Below are 16,755 nucleotides of genomic sequence, written 5' to 3'. Positions count from 1 at the left end.
TCCCCACTCCTTCCCCATCTTCACCCATCCCTCAGTGGACATAAGCCCCAGGATGAGCATCAAAGCATCCCAAAAAGTCTAAGCCAGTGGAGTCTCATGGCCTTGTGTTCTTGCAGCCAGCTGTGCCTGCCCCCAGCCATCAGCCATGAGCCAGGGCCTCTCAAAGTTGAAGAGTAGCCTGGAACATTCTGACTTCACTAGAAGATTCTGGAAAAGCCAACCACTTTACCTGGCAAGTAGTTCAACACATTCTTTTTATATGAAGACAAATGCACATATGTTATGTAATGGATTACAGAGCCATGAATTTCACAACTGCAATAGGCAACTTCAAAGGAGCATTACCCTATAAGAAGGTCGCTTCAGGCTGTTTCTTTAGACCTCAGCCCCCCAGTCAGCCAACTTGCTGGGCCCTCTGCTGAGGGATGTTTGGGTGGAGAACTTGGGAATTCCTTTAGTACAAGAGGTCAAGAAAGAGAGGACCAGAGTGGAGAAGTGATTAGCTTGAGGGTACACAGCTCAGGAATCTGGATTGAAAATCCAGACCTGTTCTTTTTGTGCACCAAGAAATGCTCCACATAAAGTGCCTACCACAGCAAGAAAAGGAATTGAAAATAGAAAGGAGGCTCTAGGTTAGTCCTTGGTTATCCAGAAAATGCAGTTCAAATAATAATTTAACCCTTAAAGAGTTTGCTCTGGGCCTATGCTTTGAACAGAGCGAAGTCCATTCAATGAAAAAAAAAAATATATATATATATATAATTTACCTCCTTCAGGATCTAGTATTTTGTGGTTGGAAAGAAGTTCAGGTGACCAAGAAAAAGAAGTTCAACTCCACACCAAGGGTGACAGGAAGAGGCCAGTATGGCAGTAGAGCCCACTAGAAGCTGCTTGGGCACCATGCCAAGGAACTAGTACAACCAACTAGGCTAACACAGTCAGCAATCCTGGGACTTCCCCGTGCTCACACATCCCAGGCTGCGTGAGCGCGTGCACACACACAAAAACACACACAAAACCTGTGTGCAGGCTCACAGACACCTAGTAGCTTACCATTATCCAGTGCCTCACAAAGCTGCAGTATAAGAAATTATGAAGAACTGAGCTCGGTCTACCCACCACACAACACCCACAGACCCCTGAAATGTGACCTAAAAGGGGGAATTCACTTTGAACCTGGAGTGAAGCAAGCAGGGCTGCTTTGGCTCACTGCGCTTCCGAAGATTAAAGGTCAAAGGTCAAAGGTTTAGGGTATTTTGGAAAGGCGTCTTTGAGATTATTTGAAATGTATAACACCCAATAGTGTATACCTTAAGTGCCAAACTTCTACAAATAGGCTTGTTGCTATCCTAGGAACCTCCAGCGGTGACATCTCAGAGAAGTGCAACTCTCAATATGATTTAATCAAGTCAGTTAATACTGTTTAATAAATAGGCCAGAAAATTAGCTGAGAGTTTCTTGGCAGGATGCTGCGTGCAACCAAAGTTATGGAAGATTGTCCCTTGAATCACTAAGGCAAACTTTGTTGAGTGTCATTTTACATAGAGCAATCACATAAAAAGAGTTATAAATAGAAAAAATTCCAAAGTTCTCCCACAGACAGACAGGGAAATCAGAAACTCAAACAAAACAAAACAAAACTGAAACAAAATAAAACAGCCACCCCTACCCCCCGCACTCCCATTTGCTTCAAGTTCTTCATCATACAGTACTTGACATCTTTGGATATTTTACAATGTACAACGCCAAACTTCAGCCAAGAAAAAACAAAAAGAACTAACCAGTCATCTGAAAAATTGAGTTTATAAGAAGTCATTACCTTTACAAAATAAAAACAAAAGCCCCAACACCACTGGATTCCACTTTGTTCATTTTTTCCTTGTACGTTGAGATCAGCCCAGTCCCTTGGTGATGTGGGAGCTCAGGCAAGTCAGCTGGTGGATCCCGGAAGCAACTGTCTGAAATGGACACAAGAATCTTCGAGGTGGTTACCAGGCAGGTGACTGCAGAGGGTGCCTGGGTTTCCACCTGGCTGAAATGGCATCTGGTGACATAAGGAAGTCTCTTCTGGGGAGCTGTGAGAGGAACAGAGTCTGTGGTCTTCTCTGGCCTTTTTGTTTGTTGTGTTTGCTCAGGAAAAAAAGCCAAGGCAATAAGAAGAGCCAAGCTCTTGTGCCACAGCTTGGGGACTGGGGGGGGGGGGGCGCAGTCCTGGACCCTCTGCGCAGGTACACTTTCCTCTCCAGGATACTGAGCAATCAAAGTAGACTCAGCTAGAGAAAGAAGGCAGGGAAGAAAAGAGGAGCAGAGTCCGGAAGGCACTGGGCCAGCAGAGCTGTCTTCCTTCTCTGGACCTGCCATCAACCTCAGAGCAGGATAGTGTATGACCTCCTAAGACACAGGGCCCTTGAAACCCCAGACCTCTGCCCATACTGAGCACTTCTGTCAAGAGAGAAGCCAAATACTGGAACTTTGTCCCTGGAGGGTGGAAGAAAGGGCTAGGGAGAGGCTCAAATACTGCAAAGGGGGCAATCATCATTAAGGCTGGGGCCTACAGAAACCCCTACCTCAAGAAGCAAACAGATGAACCCTGGGTAACCAGGTGCTTTGTCTAGGTTCAAGAATTGTGGGAAGGGAGGCAGTTGTCAGGTACAAATATCTGGCCTTGTCCCTTTAACGTTGGCCCCAGGAACCCCAAGAGACTCTGTACAGCACTGGAGATGGCATGTGGGAGTGGGCCAAATGCTGATGGGTGTTCCCTGGGGTGCGGACCAAAACAGGGCTTGCAGGAATTGGGGCAGCCTAGAGTCCCCCAGAGCTGCCTGTGGGCTGTGGACAAGTGGTGACACCCACCTCATACCCTCCCCCTGTCTACTTTGGCCACATTTCTTGCCTGTACTAGTATGATAAGGTTGAGGTGGAGGTAATAAAACCAAGTACCCAGTAAGAGAAACTTTCACCAGGGAAATTGGGAGTGTAAAGTTCCTACCTCTCCACGATCCTCTTTGGAGGACAGGTGTATATAGGTGCAGGAGCTAGGGGAGGGGAACCTAAATTAGTAAACTTCTTCATAGTAGGTGACACAGAGGCACAGAGGGCTGACCTGTTAGGACACAGCTGTCCTTGGGGAAAAATGGGAAACATGGACCCAGATTCCAGCAGCTGGCTCCTTATCCCTGGACGTTTTGCTGTCAATGGGATCTCTTTTTATGTGGCAAATGGTCATTGCTCTAAAGGATCCCAGACCTCGGGGCATTGGAAAATGAGCCCCAGAGCAGTGCTAGAAGGAATTCCCCTGTCAGACAGTAGGGCTCGATCAAGTTGCATATGCAGGACCCTACTCTTGTTCTTCCTTTATCCTGCCCCCTTTCAGGAGTAACAGTTCCCTCCTTATAGACCCCAGGGCTCCAAGGTGCTCTGGGCACCCAGCATAGGGCCCTCTGGTGTGGCATGGCCTCTGTAAGTTTCTGTGTGAGACAGAGAGACAGCCAGGGAGAGGTGGCCCCAGGCTCCAGACCCCTGAGAAGTGATGCCCATCTCTGACACCAGCGAAAAGGAGGCGCTGCCCTCGGAGGCCTGGAGAACAACCATGGCTGCTAATATATATCGTTTCATTCCTCTTGTGTTTGTAAAATGTGAAGTTCACACCCACTTGAGGGGGCAGTCAGGCCTGGTAAGAGGGGACAGGGCCGGTGGGGCAGGTCTATCAGGGCCAGCCTAGTTGTTGGCTTCAGACATAGAGGCCACGTGGTTGAGGCTGGCGAGCCCGGGGAGGCTGGCCAAGCCTGCAGCCCAGGGGTCAGGCAGTGGGAAGTAGGGCCTCGCGGCGGCCACATTCTCGGCCAGGGCGAAGGCCAGGAGGCCCCCCGCGTTCCTCTCGGCCTCCAGCTGCGCGCGCCCGAACAGCTTCATCTGTGTCTCCTCGAACTGGCGCTCGAGCTCCTGCAGGCTCAGGGCGCCCTTGGGCGCCGCCAGGAAGTGCTTGGCGGGGCTGGGCCCCGGGAGGCACACCGCTGCGCTGCTCAGGTGGCTGCCCACCTCGCCCAGTGCGGGCGGCATCACGAAGGCCGCCTTCTCCGGCGCAGGGCCGCCGGGCCCAAAGAGCAGGCTGGCGGCCCTCCAGGCGGCGGGCTTGCGGCCGCGCCGGGGCCTCGCCATGCGACAGCTCTGGCGCTTGATGTGGCGGTGCAGGTGGTCAGAGCGCGTGAAGCTCTTGTAGCAGAACTCGCACTGGTAGGGCCGCACCCCGGTGTGGATACGCATGTGATTCTTGAGGTCGTAGTTGTGCACGAACTTGGCGTTGCAGTGAATGCACAGGTAGGGCCGTTCCCCCGTGTGCTTTCGCATGTGGATCTTCAGTTTGTCCTGCCTGCGGTATAGAAGCCAGGAATTAGCCCCCACACAAAACACTGGGAGCCACTCCTTACCCTTGGCTCCCACTTCCCCCAGGAACCAGTTAAACTCCCTGTTGCTGTGGTGTCAACCCGCAGGAGGGCAGCCCATTCTAGGATCTACCTTCAACTTTTGTCCCAAATTTGTTTCCCATTTTAAATAGGTGTGTCTGCTCAGCTAGATTAGAAGGACGTGGGAAGGATCTGTGTCCTAAAAGACCTCTTTCTCTCCTTTTACATACAAGCTGAGATTAATGACTCTCCTATTGCTTATCAGGGGCCTGTCTCACATGCGAAAAATGGACTTTTGGGGAGATATGTCCCCCAAAGTCAGCATTCCGGCCTTAGGGCTTTCATGGTGTGGCTACTTCTGCAGACACCAGATTGTATTTTAATCTTTAATCTCACTTTCCAGGCAGCAGTCTTCTCTCTGGGCTCATCCTTGTTTTGTGCTTTTGTCTGCAGCCCTGGTCCCATCCCAGCCCCTGGGCTGTAGCAATCTGTCCGCCACACTAATCCAGGGCTCTAGAAGCCACGGCACACCTTGTTCAAGTCTCCTGCACTGTGGTTTCTTATCCTAAGCCCTGGGATCTCTCCTCTTTGTCTACAGAAAATTTCAGGGTTTACAAAAGAGCCAGGTGCAACAAGAATGCAGGCTAATCTAAAACAAAGCTTCTCTGGGTTTACGAGTATTATTCGGAGGTAAGTCATGGTATATACAGGGTGGGGCCCCTAGTTCCTGCCCCAGCTGCAGACTCCACCAGTTTGCTGGGTGATTTTAAGCAAGTTATGCAATCTCTCTGCACAGAGCTGAACCAAGGGCCGGACATTAATCCCCATTGTCCAGGGCTGCCAAAGAGAGTTGGCTTTCATGAGCAAGAGACAACACACGCTGTGGTGGGCTTGAAAGGAAAACTGACATACTGGGTTTTTTGTCCTAAGGGCTACATACTCAGGAAAACCAGTTTAAGGAGCCTTTCAGCCTGGCTGAGGTGGCAGCAGCTGGGATACACAAAGTCCTGTCCAGATTATCCTGTAGTTTTCCCCAGCTGGCTGGAGGCTGTGGGTACAGTGACCTGCCTCCTCTCCGCAGGTGTGGCTTGGGTGGGGCCTCTCCTTGTAATTTCAGGCTGGACTTTGAGGTCAGAGCAGATGTGCAGCCCAAAAGTCCTTCCTAAAATGGCCGTATTTCAACTATGCTCAGCATAACCCCAAAACAGCAGGAGAAGCCCTGTTGTCCCTTGACCACTAGAGGTCTCTCTGGCTCTCAGTTTCAAAATGGTTTCTAAGGAGAAAAGGATGATCTTGTGAACTCTGGAGAGGTGGAGGGGGAATAGAGAGGGCAGAGCCAGCCCTCCCACCTGTGGTCCCCGGCCCTCAGGAGTCCTGGGAGGTGGGGAGGAGGGGAGCAGGATGGGCTCGGGTGGGAGGGCTGCCACACTACTGCCTGGAGCTGGCTGGTCTCCTCCATGCACCAGGCTGTCTTCTGCACAGCCCCAAAGCTTCTTCTGCAGTGACCTCCTACTCCCCAGCAGCATGCTGCTCTGGTGGTGTGTAGCCCAGGCCATTGAAGGTTTGAGTAGTACAGAGCCTTAGAGAACATCCAGGCCAGTGGCTCTCAAACTTGAGTGTTGCAGAAGGACCATTATCAGGACTGGATATCACTGAGTACTGGGCCCCTCTCAAAGCTCCTGGGTCACAGGGTCTGGGGTTAGGAGGGGGCCAGAGAAATGCATTTCTAATAAGCTACCAAGTGCTGGTCCACAGGCCCTGCATTGAGAACCACTGGCCTTGATAAATCCTTCATGCTGTGAGTGGGCAAAGTGAGACCCAGTGAGGGGAACTTGCCACGGTCACCCAGAGGGTAATAGCAGAGCTGAGACTAGAACTTGGGCCTGGGAGTCCAGACCTCTTTCTCACCACTACACTGTGACCTATATACAACAGTAGGGGTGGGATGCACAGTGCCATTTTGCATCACAGTAGTGATGCTGCTTTACAATCTTGAGGGGTATGCCTTGGGCCCTACAAATTTTCCCAGGCTTTGGTGGCAACACTAACGGTAGGTGGTCAGCTAGGTTCACTCACTGGGCCTGAGGCTTGCTCTCTCACCAGGGCCTGGCAAGAGGCTCTGCTCAAAGTCATCAGTGAAGGAAGAGTTATCATCTCATTTAATCCTAACTCCAACCTTAGGAAATATATATATGAGAGAGATTTTAAAATTACTATTACACATAATTAATAGTATTACTGGGCCGGGAATTTAGCTCAGTGGTTCTGCCGCCTGCCTCACAAGCCCAAGGTCCCAAGTTCAATCCCAGGTACCAAAAACAAAGATAAAATTCTAGCCAACCTATTGACTATAAACTAGTATGTCCTTGTAGATTTTAAGGGCTGGGGATTTTAGCTCAGTGGTTCCGCCGCCTGCCTTGCAAGCGCAAGGACCGGAGTTCAATCCCGGTACCAAAAAAAAAAAAAATAGTATTGACCCCTTGGATCACTCTCAAACAATGAGGAATGCAAATGCTGAATCTTCAGACATCAAGGGGCTCCTTGTAAATACCTACAATGTCTCCCAAACTTGTCTAATATTAGGGCACCTCACATTAATCCCGTCTCAGTGGCAATGGCACCCTGCCTAAGAAGTACTAGGAAGGTGCTTCATCATCATGTGGTTGGGTACCTGCTCTGGGCAGGTGAATACACTATTTCAGAGACTCAGGAAGGTCGCTCTTCACAGGCAAGGTATGGTATTGGGGTAGGACCCTAGGGAGGGGAGAGGGAGGATTTCCCACTGAGGATTCGCCACCTGCATCCTCTGTGGGCTTCCTCAGCGAGTGCATACAGGACCAATCCAAAGATAGCAGTGCTAGCAGGAGGACTCAGTTCTGGGCAGAGTTGTCTTTCCCTAGTGGAGATTCACGGGAGCAGGGTGAGGAGTGTAGAGAGCAAACTGTGTGACAGGCTAGTCCTGGAGAAACCACTAGAGACCAGGTCGTGATCTCTGGGATTCAGAATGTGAGTGGGTTGGCTGATCACCTGAGTCATTAGCAATGCATTCCCTGGGACCTTGAAAATGCTGGTAGAATCCAGTTCCCCTGCTTTCAAGATGAGGAAAGCAAGACCAGAGAGGAACCACTATTTGAAGGCCACACAGCCTCCTCCTTCATCAATGACCTCTTCATGTAGGTAGCGTGACAGGGGCAGTGCAGGGTGGGCCTGTGCCAGGCATGCTTTAAAGAACTGGACCAGGTCACCTCACTGGCTGGGGCCTTGAAGTCCTGACCTCTAAAATGGGGTCAAGCTGCATCATTTTGACCTCTGATGTTCCAAGGGTTATAACCATCAGGGTAATAACCTTGAGCTGAGTTTCTTTCCTATCCTGTTTTGGGTGGTTGGCTTTGTGTATGACAGCTCTTCTCCCTTTTCTCTTCACAAATTTGGTCTGCTTGTGGGAGCAGCATGAATTTGGGAGGATATTCTAGAGTCTGAATCTCAGGAGCTAAGCTCTTAGTCATTTTCCCTTCAGGAAGGGAGGTCTGGAGGTCCCAATTAAAATCTCCTGAAGCCCCCTATCCACTGGCCTATCTGCTACCTTACTCCTTTAGTGGCTTTTAAGGCTCTTAATAAGCTCTCCTCACTCTGCTTTGCAGCTACTCCCCTCAGTATGTTACCCACAGGCCACAGGGACCATGCTGCTCCCCTAGTAGGTCATGCTCGGGTTGGCTTTGTATCTTTGTATATCTGGTGGCAGAAGTGGGATGTCCACCCATGTCTTAAGCAGCCAACCAGGTCCCTGACTTTCCAGACATCTGTGACCTGAACACTGCCTCTCAAGCCAGGTCACTTGAGGGACAAAGAAGGAGCAACAATAGAAAATAAGGTGTTGTCTCCTGTCCCCTAGTGGTTCCATGTGTTTCAGCATTGTCTTCCTGGCAGGTCAGGTGCTGAGAAGGGACCCAGACTCTCCATCTCCATTGTCTATGGCCCCTCCTTAGACCTCTAGGATCTCCTGGTAGGTAATAACAACACCTGACCAGATGCCACTTTGGCCAGAGCTGTCCCTCCTTTCCATATGCATAATATTGCTAGGACAAAGGCCATTGTGTTTGCCTGCATGCAAGCTACCACCTTTCTCTGGCTCTTGGAGCATGGCTTGATAGGAGTATAGATAACATGGTAATATGGGAGACAGGAAATTCATGGTCAGGGAAGCAGTAATCCCCACTGGATGCAGAGAAGGGACCCAGTATCATGGATACTCTTCTCAGTACTAATAATCAGCATGGCTCAATTGCTTACGTGGGCTGAGCATTCTGCTTGAGCTTCCTGGAGCCCATGAAGTCAGAATTACCATCCTTCTCATGAGGAAACTGAGGCAGAGACACAGTACTGTGTTCACAGCTTCCCTCCTTATGGGCAATACAGCCATGAAATGGGGAATAACCTCAAGGAGTACCTGCTCCACCCTCTCTAGTGACACCCAGGAAACTGAGGCCCAGAGAGAATAAGAGACTTGGGAAAGGTCATACAGCTAGGCAGAAGCAGAACTGGGCTCTGAACCTGAGCTTCCTGATGGCCACCTGGTGCTCTTTCCAAACTGCCATGACCCACTGAGAGCTGTGGAGTCCTGCCTTCAGCCATTCAATGATGGCTCTTTCATTGGGGTAGCAGTGGTACCTGCTTTGAAACATACCTGTTGGACATTCTTATTGTACTCTGCAAGCTGCATAACACTGCAAGTAGGCAGAATGAGTACTTGTGGTGAGTTTGGTGACTGATCAATGACCAGCAGGGCCAATTTTAGAACTCCCCAACTCCCCAACTCCAAATGTGATGCATCCTCTCTACCCTTCCTGTCCCCTTCCCCTGGGTCCTACTTCCCCTTATCTGTCATCTCATTCCATTTCCCTGCATCAGAGACCCAGCCAAGGACACAGGCACTCAAGCCTAATACGTGGGGCCCCTTCTGACTTGGAGGGGCTCATGGTCAGGAAAGATGTTCAAGTCCTCATGAGCTCATTCCCTGAGTAGGAGAGGGCTGTGCCCTCAGCCTGGGCATTTGCCTCTAGAAAGGCTCCCAGTCTCCCAACACCATTCACCCAGATGTCCTGGTGAGTGATGATCTGAGACCACCTCTGTTCCTGCTGCTGTGCTAATGGCATTACAGTATCTTAACAAGGTACCCAGAGCTGTGGGAGGGGCAGTCTGGGGAGCAAAGACAGGGGAGGGAGGGAGCTGGGTGCTGGCCTTGTTTGGAGTGCAGACAGCTGTCAGGGAGAAGGGGCCATCAGCATTGGGTTGGTGCCTAATGGAGGTGGGGTGCTGGACACTAAAAGTCATAGCCTTTGGGGATGTTGATAGGGGATTCTACAAAAACTGGTGACATCATGGCTTGTCACCAGTGAGTTCTTAGGGAGCAGAGCCTGGCCATCCTGGGAAAGGTCCATCTTCCATGGCAACTATTTTCTCAGGGGCCATTCTTGCTATTTCTTTCCTTATTCTCTGCCTGTCAGACAAGGCTGGGAACCCTATGTGAGCCAGGCTGTAGGTGGCATCCAGGGGCTGAGGAGGGAGACCCCCAACCTTGCTCTCTAGGAGCTCTCAACAGACGGGTCTGTTGTGGCAGGCAGGAGGTAGGTAGGTCCTCATGGCTTATGATCAAGGACCCATGCAGCGGGAAGTGAGAGGAGGTAAGCTCCAGTACCAGTTGGCAGTAATGCTGCCATTGGTCTAAGAAAGTGGGCAGGGGCCACTGCAGCGTCCGGTGGCAAGGAAACGCCCACCAAGTTCTTACTCTCCCTGGGCAATATGCTCCCCATCCTTCAGGGCCTGTCCATGTGTTGCCTGTGGCAGGCCCCTGCAATGCACTTTTGGTTTCAGTTTGCAAGGGAGCCTGGGAATTCCAGGTCAGAGAAGCACAGCTTCTGACACAGCTTCTGATCACAGCTGCTGAAGAATATCCAGGTGGGGAGGAAGTGGAAAGGTGTTACAGATAGTGGTGGGGGCGGGGGTGGGCCTCATCCAAAGAGCAGGTCCTCATGAAAAGGCTGCAAATGAACTTGGCTACAGAAAGTTATAGGAAAATCTCACCGAGCACAGGTCAGGGTTGGCGCTGTTGGAGGAAAGGAAAGAATCCTTGCTGGGCATCCCTGGAGAGGGCACGGGAAGCAAAGGACCAGTGATTCTGAAGAATGTGGTGGGAGTGTTCACCAGGGACAGCCACAGCACATGGTGAAAAATAGAGTCCTTGATGGGCGGCAGGCCAGCAAGTCTCCACCCTTCCTGTCCCCTGCCCCTGGCCTTTCTTTGCTCCTGAGAGAGGGAGTCCAGAGCTTGTCTGATCTTGTTCCGAGGGTCAGAGCCCAGTGGGAATCAAGTGAGGGGAGGTGTGGTGGGAGCTGGATCCCAGATGCTGCAGCTGGAGACTACCTGGGGGCCCATATGGGTGTCATCCTGCTGACCAGGAGTAACCTGGGGGCAGGCAGGACAGATGGTTGGGTGGCTGGAACTGGCCCAGGGCTGATCTGTCCTGGAGGGGTAGGGAAACAGCAGATACAGAGGCTACCCTAAGCGACCATCAGGAATGTGCGGGGAGGGACTATTCTGGAATGTCACTCTCCTATATAAAATTGCATCACTTTCCAAACCAGGAGGCCTATTCTCAGGGAATGTACCATATCCAGAGGGCAAGAAATCTGTCTGCAGTCACTGGCCAAGTTTAAAGCTTTCCCTAGGAAAGGTGGACCTCACAGAAGGCTGGCATGGGGAGGATCCAGAGGGGAGGAAGGGAAAGGGGGAGTCAGCTGGCTCACATATGGTACCCTGAGATGCATATGCTATGGAAGCCACTGGCCTGGGTGTCCCCTGAAAAAGGAGAGGTAGTCCCAGTGGCAGCCATCTGCCAAGGGACAGTCATGGGGTATCTGGGAGGAGGGGCCTGACTAGGGAGGAGAGGGCGCTCTGGGCTGCTGCTGCTGCTGGATTTCTTGGATCAGCCTGAGTATTTGAGGTCAATCCCAGTGCACTGGGAGTCTTAGGCTGGAGCAAGGTCCCTGCTGAAAATGAGGGCACTGTATGTGAACTCTGCCATCACCTGCATGATGGCATATGTCCCTACCTTCCTGGGTTTTGGTTGAGTCTTTTTCAGGTATTCTAGCTGAGCCCTGTGGGGGCATTTAGGAGAAGACAGGGACAGAAAGTGAGGACAGCATTGCCCAAGGTGGCATTAGCAGGCAGGGCTCTTATCAGGGAAACTAGAGGTGGCTCTCAGGAACTCAGGGTGCAGCTGCTCTGTGGAATAACAGGATCAAACACCCTGAAGTTAGCATTCCCAGTGACTTACTGCTAAGAGGAAGGGGACACATCCTGGGTATGTGAGACTTGCCCCCTCCACTTACAGATTCTCACTTTACTGCCACCTGGAAGCACCTGGGGTGATTCTGTTTGGGGAACCTCACAGAAGCAGCTGTGAGTGGGATTCCATATTCGCCACAGAAGCCATCAGTGTTTCCTTCAAAAAAATCACCAGGGAAGGCCACAGAGCTAGCTTAGTAATGCTACTGCTACCTGAATGTGTTTCGGAAACCCTTCTAGCAACTCCAGATAGTTTTCGCTGCCTGCCACCCAAGGAGGCAGATTGCATCTGTTTAAGGACTTACCTTTTTAATCCTGGAAAAGCACAGTCCTTGATTTGATATTCAACCTGATTCACGAATTTCGCTTCACTTTCTAAGGCCAAAACCTTGGGCCCACAGAGGGAAAATCCAAACAATGAGCCTCCAACAATCCCCAAAGGCACATTTCCAAGAGGATTTAGGGTGATAGTCCATGGTTAGAACAAGTTTGGGGGTTTCAAGGTGAGTTCTTTGAAGTGACAGTAGCAGTGGGGGAAGGACCTAGTCTCACAGGTCATGGCTATATGACAGGTGTCACCAGGCTTTGTCCACATCCCACACATAAAATGACCAGGCACTGATGTGAGGCCAGTCACCCAACCTCTCTCCACTGTGCATGGCTAGAATACCAAGGGCCACAGATGGCACCAACAGGCCACATTTTCCAACAACTGAGGCCTTTCAAAAACCTATCAGCAGACAGCTCCCATCCCACCTTTCAGTTTTGACTACAAAAATTGCTGCACAGGAAAGGTGCATAACACATCTGCTGAATGGGATGGTGTCTCTGAAGATGAAGTTTGTCATATGTTCCTTTCAAATCTTATAATAGAATAGAGTTATCCTTCTTCTTAACATGGACAGGCAAAAGGGAGATGTAAAAAAAAGCTCATCCCTAAGGGGAGATGGAAGAGGCCAATAGGGATCTGTCCAGACTTGGCCATCACATATGGACTGATAACCTAAGTCCCGGCTCTGCCACTGTCCAGCTGCACTTACAAGTGGTCAGCTAGCCACTGGGAGATGGACTAGAAACAAAAGCAATAGTGCTTCCCCATCATCCCTGGCACATAACACATAGATCCTGCTTCATAAAGAGTTGCTGCTGCTTCTTTCAATGAAATAAAGGACTGTACTCCATGGGGAGCCTCCAACAGGGCTCCCATAGATATGCAGTGGGGAAGGAGACAGGAAGGCCATGTGGACTCGGTACTGAGGTCCCTCACCTCTGTCTTATTAGAACAGCTCTGCTCTGACCTGTCTTATTGTCCTGGGCTCCCATTTAACACTGTTTTTGAGAGAATATTTTAGCTCTTAAAATGGGTTTGAAAGTCAGCCCATAGGTTAATAGCTACCATCCCTCCTAGCCATGAGCTTGATGTGTGTCTAGGCTCAATCTGGGGCTCTCTTTCCATCCCTGGCCCTCCATGTGTCTTTCTGATGTCACCCCCCAGCTTCCGGCCCTGTTTCCAGAATCCTTACCCTACCCTTGGCTACAGTTTCGCACCTGGTGAAGCGGACCTCGCAGATGTTGCACATGTATGGCTTCTCCCCGGTGTGGGTCCTCATGTGCCTTGGTAGTTTCCCGGCCCCCATGATGACTTTGTGGCAGATGGGGCACTGCTGAGAGGCCTTGGGCTTCAGCTTACGCTCCTCTACCAGCGGCCAGGGTGGGAAGAGGCTCCCCAGATGGGTGGCACTCAGGAAGTTGAGATAGGCACCATAGTCATTCTCCGCCTTGATAGGGCCCAGCGGCCCCCCAGGCAGGTCAGGGAAGATGTCCTTGAAGAAGTCACTAGGGAAGGGTGGGGGTGGGGGGGGCGGCAACTCCTCCTTCTCCTCCTCCTTGATCTTCCGGTTCTTGATGACCAGATCCAGTGGCCCACTGTCCATTGGCTGCTCAGGCAGCTGGGCAAAGGCACCGAAGTCCCCTGGCCAAAGGTGTGGGAAGAAATCTGGGGCAAATGGAGATAAGGAGGGTCTCCTGTCAGGGATGTTGGCTTTGGGATACAGGTTCTCCCTCAGCAGAGACTCAATGGAGAAGTCCCGGATCACACCCAGATGGCCAGGGCTGCCAGCCTGGAAGGAATCAGGGAAGTCCCTGGGTGTGTCTGAATAGGCCTTCTCTGTGAGATGGTCCGTCTTGGAGGGGCTTTGGTGGCAGTTGATGTCCTGGGGGTCAGGCAAGTTTTCTTGGTCAGCAAAGTCCTCCGTATCTTCATCATCATCCTCTTCTTCCTCTTCCTCCTCCTCTTCATCCTCCTCCTCATCGTCATCTTCATCATCATCATCATCCTCTTTGTCATCCTCCTCGCCACCATCACCACCGGGCTCCATGATCTCCAGGCACACATTCACGATGCACTGGATCTCCAGCATCCTGGCAGCATTGAGGATGTGCTTGACATTGGAGGCGGTGATGGTGAGTGTGGAGGTGTAGGCGAACTCCAGGATGGCGGCCAGAGCCTCGGGCTGGACAAAGTCGATCTCATAGACGTAGGGCTGGCTGGCTAGGCTGCCGGCTGTGAAGAGCTTCTTGAAGTACTTGCTGCAGGCTGCCAGGACAGAGCGGTGTGTGCGGTACTCCTGCTCCTGCACTACCAGGAGCACATCGCACAGTAGCCCGGCGTGCCGCTGCTCGTTGAGACTGCACAGCACCTCACTGCTGTGGTTGGGGAAGGGAATGCCGATCAGCTCGTCAATGCCATTGGCCATGTTCTCAGCCAGAGCCCTGCAGGGACACACAGAGAGGACCAATGTGGTTAGCAGCATGCCCCAGGAGGGGAATCAGCTCTGGGACTCTGGACTACTTGCTTGCCGCACCCCTACTTTGCTTAAGGGGTTCCCTGTCACCAGAGATATGGCTATTCTACCTCTCAGCTTTGCCAAGCCTCACCTGAAATTCACAGCCTGACATAAGCTGGGGCTTTTCTCTGCACTCTGGGAAGCTTGGCGTTAGTGTCTCACTGGACAGCAGGCATCAGCTCTGCACCAAAAGCTGTAGCAGCTTTTCCTGGGCATGGTTCACTGAATTCCACTTTTTTTTTTTAATGTGGAATTGCAGAACACAGGACAAAGAGCCACATGAAACCTAGTGGTTCCGTGCACTCTGGGCACAGTGCCCACATCTTACACAAGGACCATGTGGTGCTTCTGCCAAGAACATGCTCTCATTTGTCTCACAGGTCCTTGGACTTTGTAGCAGACTCACATTTTGCACTGGCTACCAGGAAGTTTAAAACGACTTTTGTGGCCCAGTTTTAGCAAGTGAATGGGGATTTGGTGGGATATGTTTTGCTTCCTGAATTTATTCCTGGCTTTATCAGAGCTGATGGAATTCCCTTTTATTTGCAATTCTTGCTTTTTTTCCTTTGAATACTTTTTTCTTTTAATACAGTCTATATGTATGTCTGTCATTTCACTTATAAATAGACAGGAAAATCAATATAGATGCAAGTGCACTTTTAATTAATTTATCATGACCATATTCTGTTAGCCTCATGGATGCATCAACCTCTACGGGGAGAAACCCTTCTGAGTCACCATGTCATTATGGATGGTCCCAGACTTAAGATGGTTGGACACCATTTTTCAACTTTATGATGGTGTGAAAGTGAAGCCACATAGCCATTCTATTTTTCACTTTCAGTACAGTAGTCAATAAATTACAGGAGATATTCAACACTTAATTATAAAATAGGCTTTGTGTTAGATGACTTTGTCCAACTATAAGCTAATACTAAGTGTTCTGAGCGTGTTTAAGGTGGGGTAGGCTGAGCTATGATGTTGGGTGGCAGGTGTAGTAAATGCATTTTTGACTTACAATATTTTTCTACGCATGATACATTTGGGGACTGTAGCCCCATTAGTATCCTGGAGCATCTGTATGTTGTGACTATCAGGAAAGAGTAGGGTAGGGCAGAGGGTGACCGGCATTCCTTCGATTCGGAAGCACAAGTCCCAGTCTGTTAACATTTTCAACCTGGACAAAAACTGGCTTTTCTAAGACATGCAGGACCCTTCTACTGGTGGCAAAGTCTGAATGTGGTCTGACCCTTATCTTGCCACAAATGAGGAGAAAAGAAAAAGAACAAGAAAACCTGTAAGTCCCATGTCTCAGTAGGAAATTATCCTCCCATGTTTATCTCCTGGAAGTTTCAGCCCTGGGAAGGCAGAAGCAGGGGAAGGGAGGAGCGAGAAGTGCAGACCCTACTGTGGAGGCCCCAGGGGACCTGTGGGCACACAGGGTGCTGAGTGCTCCTTCCCTTCCCTGCCTTCTCCTCTGTCCTGGAACAGCCTGGACCGTCCCTCAGCAATCCCACCTGCCCAGGTGCTCAGAAGGTTTCCCAGAGCTAAGGTTCCATTGCTCCCGCACCTTCTCATCTTTAAAAGGGCAAAGACCCACAGGCCAGGCCTTTGTTTCCTTGACATAGTCATTGAGTTTGCCCCTTCTGCCAAGCACTAAACTGGGCTCTGAGGATGTGCAGAGAACAAACCAAGAAGGCTCTTGCTCTGACAGGCCTCGTGGGACCATAACAGCTATGGTAAAAACAGCATGTTTCAGCAAAGAGGATATACAGACCGCAAATAAGCCATCTTATTTTTTAAAAAAAATGTTCAACATTGTTAACCATTACAGAAATGCAAATTAAAACCATAATGAGATATTGCCACATACCTATTAGAGTAGCTAAAATATAAAATAGTGACAAGACCAAATGCTTGTGAGGATGTGGAGGACATGGATAACTTGTGCATTGCTGATGGGAGTGTAAAATGGTACAGCCACTCTGGAAAATGCATGGCAGTTTCATAAAAACTAAATATGTAACCATGGTACTCAGTGATTGCATTCTTGAACGTTTACCTCAGGGAAATGAAAAACTTTGTCTGCACAATAACCTCTGTACAAATATCCATAGCCACTTTATGCATAATAATCAATAGCCAGCTTTAACTCCTGCCTC

General features: G+C 50.3%; 1 protein-coding gene across 6 annotated transcripts in view; it reads right to left on the bottom strand.

Moving 5' to 3' along the window:
• Positions 1-1,396: 1,396 nt before the first annotated feature.
• Zbtb7c (zinc finger and BTB domain containing 7C) overlaps positions 1,397-16,755 on the bottom strand; it is a 355,840-nt gene continuing 340,481 nt past the window's right edge. For all 6 annotated transcript variants that reach the window (XM_021236603.2, XM_087193074.1, XM_004855114.3 and 3 more), the window contains 2 exons: positions 13,296-14,519; positions 1,397-4,369 (listed from right to left, as the gene is read on the bottom strand). In XM_021236603.2, the coding sequence (XP_021092262.1) occupies positions 3,718-4,369; positions 13,296-14,503 (1,860 nt within the window). In that variant the 5' untranslated portion in view covers positions 14,504-14,519 and the 3' untranslated portion in view covers positions 1,397-3,717. The remainder of the gene's footprint in view (positions 4,370-13,295; positions 14,520-16,755) is intronic.

The sequence above is a fragment of the Heterocephalus glaber genome, unplaced genomic scaffold, assembly GCF_053883595.1.
Source record: "Heterocephalus glaber isolate CG9 unplaced genomic scaffold, H.glaber_assembly_v1.0 deba00000331, whole genome shotgun sequence".
Lineage (NCBI taxonomy): Eukaryota > Metazoa > Chordata > Mammalia > Rodentia > Bathyergidae > Heterocephalus > Heterocephalus glaber.
The sequence above is the reverse complement of the archived record's forward strand: the minus strand, read 5'-3'. Positions and strand labels throughout refer to the sequence as shown.